This window comes from Solanum verrucosum, unplaced genomic scaffold, assembly GCF_900185275.1.
Source record: "Solanum verrucosum unplaced genomic scaffold, falcon-dt-bn FXZP01000144.1, whole genome shotgun sequence".
In the NCBI taxonomy this organism is placed as follows: Eukaryota; Viridiplantae; Streptophyta; class Magnoliopsida; order Solanales; family Solanaceae; genus Solanum; species Solanum verrucosum.
The window spans coordinates 1,109,035-1,120,257 of record NW_026020773.1 but is presented as its reverse complement, the minus strand read 5'-3'; the positions used below and the strand labels follow the sequence as shown (position 1 = coordinate 1,120,257).

The 11,223-nt window shown below is 31.3% G+C and overlaps 1 protein-coding gene across 1 annotated transcript; it reads left to right on the top strand.

Annotated features, from left to right (window-relative positions):
• The first annotated feature begins 6,808 nt into the window (after nt 1-6,808).
• Nucleotides 6,809-8,091, top strand: LOC125812896 (auxin-responsive protein IAA3-like). The gene is made up of 3 exons (XM_049492362.1): nt 6,809-7,009; nt 7,399-7,607; nt 7,899-8,091. The coding sequence occupies exons 1-3, from the start codon at nt 6,825-6,827 to the stop codon at nt 8,075-8,077; spliced, it is 573 nt and encodes a 190-aa protein (XP_049348319.1). The 5' UTR covers nt 6,809-6,824; the 3' UTR covers nt 8,078-8,091.
• The last annotated feature ends 3,132 nt before the right edge of the window (nt 8,092-11,223 follow it).

The following is an 11,223-nucleotide window of genomic DNA, read 5'->3' as shown; positions in this document are numbered from 1 at the left end:
TGCTAAAAAGAGTGTATAATGGTATTAATATGGCATATTAAAGGTGGTGGGGAATGGGTTGCTTTTGTCTTCACTTACTTTGATAAATGATTTGTTGACACTTGCTAAAGTTTATGAGCTGGATTTTTATATCTTGTTGGGTTATAATTTGATCTTATCATACGCTTGATTTATATTCTCATGCATTAACTTTCCTTTGGTATTTGTATCGGGTGTTTATATTTAATTAAATATAAAAAAATATATTTAATGCTGGTAAATTTTTATCTTTTTTCCACCCTTTATTATTCTCAATTGTTTAATTATTCACATGGACTTAATTATTGATGATTTGATGAATTTGTGTGTGGAAACAGATAAAATTAAGGAATTGTAAGAAATTATATTATTTATTTAATTATGTATAATAATTAAAAATATTTTTATGAACAAATATTAAATGAGGAATCCTTTCGATTTTTTTTGAGCATTTACTTTTTTATATTATAAAACTCCTCAATAAATTTTTTGACTTCACGATAAATAAAATAATGATGTAGAATTATGATGTTGGATTCCTTCCAATTGCATCAACTGCTCACTCACTTTTTCTCTTAAAAGACAAGAGTCTTTTTCACACACCTCTATCAATTAACATTGAATATATTATTAACTTATCGCTCTTTTCTTAAATATTTTCTAAATCCTATATGGTTCCGCCTACTCAAAATTAAGAGGGGATACCGTCTATTATTAAAATTTTGGTTTTTGTAACAATTGTGTTCTTCTATGCAAGAAGAAGATTTAGAAAGAACAAAGAAGATTGGATCCGTAGATATCAGGCTTGGATCATCTCACCACACGCATACTAAAAGCGCGATCTTGAAACTAAAAACTCTGGTTTGGAACAAGTGAACGGATAGGCTTGACGAAGTTTAGAAAAAATGCAAGAAGAATTTTTGTCGTTCTGTCTTTCGCACATATCACTTCTTTTTGTTCACTTTTACTTATTTATTTAAATTTTAAAATAATGATTAATATGAGAATTTTACTATAATATTCATATTAATTGACATTTGATTAGTCTTAGATTTTAAAATTAATTTAGGGAATAAATAATAAATATTGAGGGTAAAACATAAGAAAATAAAATATTTTTTTCTTGATATACTAAGTCATAAGTGATACGAGGTAAATATATTTTAAGAGTAGTGGACAAGCAAAAAGACCATCAACTCTATACAATGTTTTTCTTATACGTAATTTGCAATTATGCAATTTTCATTTCAAAAACATTCAAAAGGAAATCTTGGATCAATAATAAAATTATCTCCTATGACCTATAAATCACATATTCAAGCCACGAAATCAACCATCAATGCTTTTGATGGGGTAACACCTAGTTAAGATATGACCCTTTCATGAATTCATAAACGCAGAATGCTTCTGTATTTTAAAATTTTTAAATATTTATATATATTCAACTTTATTCACACAAAAAATAAAATACCTTAATATGACTTGATGCTTCAAGCACCAAACTATTATTATTATTTTTTAACTTGTAAAAAGTCAATACATATTGAACCCTGAATAAAAACAATATATCTAAATTTACATTTATTTTAATACAAAATACATCGTACACCACCAAACAAACCTTAAGTTGTGGGGGTGGGGGAGTGGGGATAAAAGAGGTAGAGGAACATACTAGGAATATAGGCAAAGGAGCCAACACAATGGGGATAAAAGCATGTGCACACATATTCATTTCTTAGCCTGCATGTGAACTTGTTGGGCTTTTGTCACATTGGAGTCAAACCCTATTCCATGTGTAGGGCATCCCACAATTAACCCCTCTCCTCAAATCCTAGTGTGTCAATATATATACAGTATATATTTATATTGATGATCATAAGTCAATCATCCCACAATAAATACTATTATTTTGTGTGTCAAGAAATGATGATCATAAGTCAATCATCATTGCTAATGGAAATTAGTATATTGATGTTTCGATGTGTATATATATATATATAATATATATATATATATATACACACACTTGTAGACATAGTTGTTAGTGGATGGTTTAATTAATTATTTATATTAGTCGTGTCTATTTTGAGGAACACCTATTAAGGATAGAGAAATCTCAATTATTTCACAATTATTCAAGTTTTATAAGGATCTCAGGATTCCATTCATTCACTGATGTGGAACATTCCATTTATTACATCTCGTCACGCTCGAATACAAACGTTCTTTATTCGGGGTTCCACTATCTTGTCTGGTGGGTGCACGTTTGGGGGCCCATGTCGGGTTTGGTTCTAATACCATGTCAAATTAGGTTTTGGTCCCAACTCACACTTCAAAAGCTTGCTCAAATGGAGGAGAATTCTTCTAAGTCTTACAAAAGATAGTATTTTACTCATTCATTGGTGTGTGACATTGCATTCATCACTTCCTACAACCAAGTTTTCTTTGTTTAACCATTCACATCGAAAGTTTCCAACTAATTCTAATTCATATAAATATGTCCACTTCAAGGAGAAAAACACGTATATGCCATGGAATTCTCCATTTTCAAACTCGAATTCAATTTTTTTAAATTTAAAATGAAGAAATCTCAATTGTTCCACCACATCTTTAAAGACCTGACAGTCATGGTCAAATGGGCCTTGCATCCATCAATTTGGAGCCTTCTTTGTTTCAAGAACTTTCCCTGTTCATAACACACACACATGACCCATATGATGTTTTACTTTTATATACGGTACTAACAATAATCTATCTTATTTTTAAGATTATTAACCTATCTTTGTTATAAATAGCTATATATTGAATTTCAAGTAACATTATGGTATAAAAAACTTTCACTTATCAATGTATTAAATTTAAATTCGAAAAAAGAACTATATATATACTTAAAATTAAATTAGACTTCCAAGAATGTCAATCGAACATGTTAAAATGGTTTGAGTCAGTAAATCAACTACTATTCAAAGAGTTGTCGGATTAGCTTTCAAGTTTTCCTTACCGATACTTTATTGAGAAAGAAGAGATTCAAGGTTGTCATCCATCATTGTTGTGGTGATGCGGTTGAATGTTTGTTTAACCAAACACCGAGGTACAATCATCAATCATGTCACATGATATTCATAAGTATTCGATGGCAGAACCACTCCAAGGGCGAATAGTACCCTAGGTATTATCCCTAATTTTACTTGGATCAATATAATTTGAAAATAGGTCATAGCCCAACTCCGTTAACTCAGAATTCATTTGTTCAAGTAATTTGTCCTTGGTTTTTACCTTTTTTATAAAAAAAAAAATTCTACAAAAGCCTAATAATGTTGATTGGGCTAATAATGCATTCCAAGTTGAACTCAAACTTTTGGATAGGTTGATTTGTGTAAACTTACTTGGTAACCCCTAAACGCATACATCATCGAGTCAATCCCTCCAAAATTCAAACAGTTAGACGGGGTACACATTTATGGGTCAAAATTGACACTCACGCGAAACTTTCATTATTCTTATAATTTTATTATTTAGTGAAAAGGAAATACATTTTTTCCATTGAATTTGAAGTAATAATTCATGCATGGGGCAGACATACTCATTTATATAATGGTCCCCAAGGGAATAACTGTGTAACGAAACATAAGTGCATGATAATGGACCCGGGGACTGACCTAAATCGTCCCCGAGTTTACTTGGATCAACATAGATTGAAAGTAAATCATAGTACAACCTAACTAAAACATCTTTTCCATCGCTTGTCTTTGAACTCAAGCTTTTAGATAGGATGATTTGTGTACACTTATTTTTTTTAACCGGTTAACGCATACGTCATTTAGTCAATCCCTCCAAATTTGAACAGTTTGGGAGGGGTACACATTTACGGGTCAAAATCGACATCCACGTGGAACTTCAATTATTTGTTATTTTTTTAAAAAAAATAAATTATTATTTACCCATGCATTTAATGGGCCCTGAGGGAAGAAGGAACATAAGCTCATGATAATGGGCCCATAGGTATTGGGCTGACCCAAATGAAACCCAAACCAACAGACAAGAAAGTAAGTACTTGAAAAAGGATGTAATAAAAGTCCAAAAAAAACTCAACTACACGTGTGGGAGGCCCACATCTCACCTATCAACATTTAATACGTCGCGTCACACGTGTGTATGCTCTTTTTTTTATTAAATAAAATGATTTTTGATTTCATGCGTGTGGTTATAAGAAATTTAAGTATTATAATATTTATCATCCTGTTGTATTATATCGTATTATTTTGTTGAATACAATCCTTATTTTGAGTGAATCGTACTGTTAAATTTGTAGTTATGAAGCAAATTCGATCAATACCTCTAGTCAATAATCGTGTTTTAAGGTGTCTAATCAATTGTTTATTTTTTACGACGTGTATATATAGAGAAAGAGAACTATTTTTGAAGTTAACAGAGTCCCATAATTTCCCTCTCTTTTACATAGGTCCGCCTCTGAAATGCATAACAAAAACAAGATCACGTTCATTATTAACTCACTAATTCAAGTAATTCTATTCCCTTAACTTTCCTCGATTATATACGTAGTTCAAATGAAATTTATATCTAAATTTTGTATATTTCAAAGAATTGTTAAATATTCATAAGCATATTAATTTAAAATCACTATAATAAATAGTTCTTTTACCTCATAAAAATAGAAGTAAGATCGACATATAATTTATTGTTTTTAAACATCATCAATTATAAAATTAAATCAAATGCTAATAAATTGGACATCTATATATTCACACGTTCATGGCTGGTAAACTATGTCCCCAAAATATTTAATCAAAGAGTTTAGACATCTGGCCAAGAAAATCATGAAAAATCAAAAAAATATTAATTATGGTAGGTCATATATATTAATCACAAATCCCATATGTCCATGCCGCTATATCAACAGACATAGTTGGGACCTATGTCACATGAAGGTTGTCCCTCCTTTCCAACATAAATTTTTCTACGATAACAACAATAACAATATATTCAGAGTAATTTATTAATAAATCTAAAAAGAAAAAAGTTATGTAAATCTTTCAACTCGATAAACAAGACTTTTAAATTTGTGATCTTAATTAAACTAAAGATATGTAAAATATATTAGAATGTGTACCAATATTAGCCGGAATTGAATCCAAGACAAGATTCTGAGTTTACCAATAATATTTTAATTTAGGAGTTAACGAAGGTAGTTGCTTTGACTTGTACTAGTGACACAAGAGCATTACTATGCTCCTTATGGGTGCACGGGTTAATTACATGCTAGTTTCGGTCAGTTTCTTAAGATAGATATACATATATACATATGATTTTTTTCCAAAGTTAACGGGTTCACGTGCACCCCTACCTATACACGTGGGTTCACCTCTGATTAGAATACCTTTTATTCTAATAATATCAAACATGTTACATGAAAAATTGAATTTAAACGATTGTTACCATCAAAAGATGGGGTTGCTCTTCCCTTAACCAGATGTCTTGAGTTTGAGCCATATGTATGAGAAAAAAAATCCTTGATAGGGAGCCATATATATGGAAAAAAAAAACTAAACGATTGTTAGAAAGAGAAATAAACATTTTATTTAAAACAAATAAAAAGAAAAGACTAACGAAGAACGTAATAAATATTCTGGCTCCGCCACGATTACTTGAATAGTACTTCGTGTTAATGGGGGTTGTCCCTTCATTGTTCCCTTGTCTCACATCATATCAACCTAATCTTGCCTGTCATTTAGATTTTGACCGACACACATTAGTTAGCGTGTCATGACACCTACCTGATCACTCCATACCAACTCGCCATTTACATTGCGTCTCTAACAATTGCGGATAATTTTAATATTTATACGATCAAATTATTTAATTTAAATAATATTTTTTTAATAATATTTATTAGTGACTTATTCTAAGTGATAAATTACATGTTAATATAATTTAAATTATATAGATGGTATAAATTTATTTATTTTTACATAACATGAGTCAGTATATATAATGAGAGGTGAATATACATTACGATATTGATTTAATAAATTAATTATTAATTAAATTTGTCACTAGACATAGTTAAAAATCTTTAAGACTAAGTCACACCCTAACATCTTGCTCAAACGGAAGAGGATTTTTCAAGCATTATAAAGAGGTGAGCATCACAATCAGATGCGAAATTATTCCCCTCAATGCTCTCCCTTATATTCAGATCCATACATTCTTTATTTGAAGTTTCATTGTTCGGTCCGGAATATGACACTCAAGGATCGAGAGTATTTCCATAAACTCCATACAATTCGTGGCCCTACAACGAACTCAACGAACCTAACTCTGATATCATGTTAAATTAGATCTTGAACATAATTTACACCCTCATAAATTAGCTCAAAGAAAATTTAATTCTCAAGCCATATAAAGAACCTAAAATTCTCGTTCCAATCTGATATAGGTATATTGAAATATATATTTCATTTTATACAAAATATAATATAATTTTTGTATTGTTACGTGCTAAAAAGGAGCGTGAAGGAGTTATTTTCCCTTTTATGAAATTCATGCACAAAGAAAATAAGTCCTCTACATATTAATTATGTCACCCTAATTATTAATCATTTTTATATTATATAAATACTACACTTATCTTCCTCTTCTCATTCATCATTCACATCTTGATAGCTAACAAATTCTTCACCGGAAAAAGTAGCCGTCGCCGGACACACGCCGGAGAAAAAAAAAGGGTCATCAACAACAAAGTACTAATCAAATTCTACATAATATATATATCAAGAATATTGAAAATGGCAACAATGTACGAGAATAATGATCTTGCAACTGAGCTGAGATTAGGGTTACCTGGTACAACAGATAAATCGAAGACACAAGTATCTTCGACTAGTACTAATAAAAGATCTTTATCAGAGATGGATAGCTCCTCAGATATTATAAATCAAAATGATCAACAAGACTCCTCCCCTCCACCAAAGTAAGTTGTGTTATTGATTTTTCACTATTAATATTGTTTCTAAAGGTCTCAATCTCTTGAAATCCATGCAGATCTAGCGAAAAATATAGTAACAATCGAAGAAAAAGATATGATTATTCATGTGAAATTTAGTCATGTTAGTACGTATACTTTAGGTCATTTGTCTTTTAGATCGAGGTCTTTCGTTTCATTCAAGGATTTTTATTTATTTCCATAGAAAATATATAGAAATATATACTTCTAGTTAGTTTTATGAGTATATTGGAATGATTAGACATGAGAGTACATAAAGTTACTGACCCCAACTTGTTTGGAACTGAAGTTCATATATTCTTATTCTTGACTTAAAAGGGTTCGAATTAACAAATTTTTATTTGTTTTTTTTTCAGAATACAAATTGTTGGTTGGCCACCAGTAAGATCTTATAGGAAGAATGTTATTGTCCAAGCCAAGATATCAAATATTGATGTTTCCTTAGGAATGTATGTGAAAGTTAGCATGGATGGAGCACCTTACTTAAGGAAAATTGACCTTAGGGTTTACAAAAATTATCAAGAATTACTCAAAGCTTTGGAGTTCATGTTCAAGCATCCCATTGGTGAGTTTTAACTTCCACAAAACTCTATTAATAGTCCGTCATACAGTCAGATCTAGAATTTTAAGTTATCTCGTGTGATATTTGGATCTAGGATTTCAAGTAGTGTGAAATCGAAATCAGTCCATCATTATTTTGATATTCAATGCATATTTTAATAGGCCGGTTAGGTTGATCAGAGACAAATTCAGAATTTTAAGTTAATGCGTCTAAATTTTCACTTCACTCACTAAATAATTATGACTATATGTTTTAAAAAAATACTAATGTTTAGTTGTTGGATTATAATTTCAGGTGTATACTTGGAAAAAGAAGGCTACACTACTAGTGGATCTGATTATGTATTAACATATGAAGACAAAGATGGTGATTGGATGCTTGTTGGAGATGTACCATTGGATATGTTTATTAATTCTTGTAAAAGGCTTAGAATCATGAAAGGGTCTGATGCTAAAGGTTTGGGGTGCCTATAGGGATCTCATAGATTAGATTTAAGGCGAATTATGTGGGTTCAACTTTGTTTTTGATTCGATTTATGTATATATATATACACACAAAAAGAATAAATTTCTAAGTCTAGTGATTTTGGATTATCATAAATTTGAGTCGATCTGACCACCTTAATTACGGAGAAGGCTCAATGAGCTTTTTGATTGAGATGCAAAACCATATTAAGGAGCAAATGTCTTACATGATGTGAATCTGAATTAATTGGGTTAATATATTTTTCGGATACCAAATGATTATAGGAAAAAACAAAAAGGATCAATGAACTGCTTGATTGAGATGAAAACCCTTCTCCTTAATGGTCTCTAAACGCATATAGATTTGAATTGATTGGGTCAGTATATTTCAGATACTAAATGATTATATGACAAGAAAAAGACTAATTACGAGCTTGTTGACTTGGATGAAAATCCGTTTAAGAAGCGCTTCCTTTTTAATGGGCTCTAGGTGCACTAGGGTTCGAACTGATTGGGTCAATATATTTTGAATATCGGATGATTATAACAAAAAGTAATAATGAAAGCCTCATAAAATATACATTGATTGAAGATTATTACAATAAATACAAGGCTAAGAATTCCTATCTCTATGGTTTCAATTGTGCATGTGGGACATAATACACAATGTAAATTCAGCTATAATTCTTGGACATAATTTTTTTTGGGATTTTTTAAAAATTGTTTTTTTTTCTTTCTAAAGAACTTGCTGTATATTCAAAAAGTATATTTTTATTTATTATATATATACAGGGGAATACACAATTGTATGAAGGGTTGTGTTTATTGCTGATTTAATGAATCCAATACAAGAAACCATTTTTTTTTTTAATTTAAGTTTATTTTGGTCTATAGTGCCACAATATTTTATAGGGAAAATCACTTACATGTACCCTTTTTAAAAAATATTTACGTTATTTGTCAACATTATTCTTTTAACCATATATAACAATTTGGCTGAATGACAATATTGCTAAAAGTTGCGAATGGTAGCACTTTTTGCTAAGTTTAAAGGAATAAAATTGTTTTAAGTAAGTATTGCTAAAAGTTGACAAAAATGGTAATAAATTAAAAGTATACTTAAAAATGGTAATTATTAAATAAAAGACCTTCACTTATGTAATTTTTCCTATTTTTTATTTAAGTTTAATCAGGCAGTACAAGGACATGACAGGGCAGGTGAGAAGCTTAACGGGGAAGAGCAGGGGCAGAATGGTCAAACAATTTTTCAACAAATAATAAGTAGGACAGGGCAGGGGTTTTAGATGCAAAGAACATTTACTACGACATATTTTTTTCTGAAAAATACTAAACGGGTCAAGAGAAGACAGGTCAAAATCTTAGCAGATCAAGACTTGTCTATGCTATTGCCACCCTTCACGATGTCCTGACCTTACGAGCAATAATTGATTCCATCTATGTGACCTTGCTCTCGCGCAACATCAATAACAACAACATTTCTAATCTTGTTTAATTTGACAAAGAAACTCTCTTAATTAGTTTTCAATGCAAAATATACATTAGTGATAAATTCAAAATATTTTGTACTAAATTAATAATACTTTTAAAAGTCATAAATTAGATGATAATGTGTTGCACCAAAGTTAGATTCTGTATCAGATGTGAAGATGTTTAATTTTATGTAACATCAACATTGTATTATGCATTTCTTGTTATCTCTTGTATTCAGGTTAATAAAGGATTATAAGAATTATGTTACTAATTAAATTATGTAAGGTATGACCTTACGTAAAATTATGTGTACGCTATTATTGCTAATGTTTTTTTTTTTCAATTCGATATTCAATATTTATATTTATATTGAACCTCAATTAAATTTGAATACACACATTATAGAGGCCATTTAATTTACGAGGGCAATGCTCAAATAAGATTGTTAATGCTTAATAGCGTAGGTACACGCACATTGCTAAATAATCAAATTTTGGATATCTATGATGATCAATATTTCAAAGAGGTTACAAAAAGTACAATTAAGATTTTCCATCACACTATAGTATATGGGAAAATAAACAAGGGTCAATCATGGCCCATGAAGCAAAAAATCAAAATCAGAAAATGGAAAAGGAGTACATAGTTATGTAGTATTTAGAATTTTTCCTAAAAAGAATGAATTAATATTGCTCCATAGTTGCCACTAGATTTTTTTTTTTTTCAATTAGTAGCCATAACAAAGGGGACCTTATAAGGTTGTGGATATTCATGAGTACGAGTAGGACGAGCAACCTTTTTACGACCTGCAAAGTTCTTTTCTGATATTTGACTTGTCATGCCAATAGAAGGAACAGTGGTGCCATTATTGGGAGATGGCGGCGGGACGGGTGGTTTCAATGGAAGAGATGACAACAAAAGGTATCTTTTTGTGATTTTACGACCTGCAAAGTTCCTTTCTACTATCTGACTTGTCATGCCGGTAGGATGTGGAGTGTTGGTGGCAGGATTGGGAGACGGCGGCGGGATGGATTTCCACTGAGATGGCAACAAAAGGTATTTATATGTGGTTTTACAGCCTACAGAGTTCCTTTCCATTATCTGACTTGTCATGCCAATAGAAGGAGTGTTGGTGCCAGGATCGGATAATGGCGGCGAGACAGGTGGTTTCCGTTGAGATGACAACAAAAGGTATTTATTTGTGGATTTATGACCTGCAAAGTTCCTTTCCAATATCTGACTCTTTATGCCAGTAGAACGTTGAGTGTTGCCGCCACCATTGGGAGATGGTGGCGAGACGGGTGGTTTCCATTGAAGAGATGACAACAAAAGGTGTTTGTTTGTAGTTTTACGACCTGCAAAGTTCCTTTCTAATATCTGACTTGTCATGCCAGTAGAACGTGGAGTGTTGGTGCCATTATTGGGAGATGGTGGAGGGACGGGTGGTTTCCATTGAAGAGATGACAACAAAAGGTATTTTTTTGTGGTTTTACGACCTGCGGAGTTCCTTTCTAATATCTGACTTGTCATGCCAGTAGGATGTGAAGTGATGGTGCTAGAATTGGGAGGTGGCGGCGGGATGGGTGGTTTCCATTGAGATGACAACAAAAGGTGTTTGTTTGTAGTTTTACGACCTGCAAAGTTCCTTTCTAATATCTGACTCT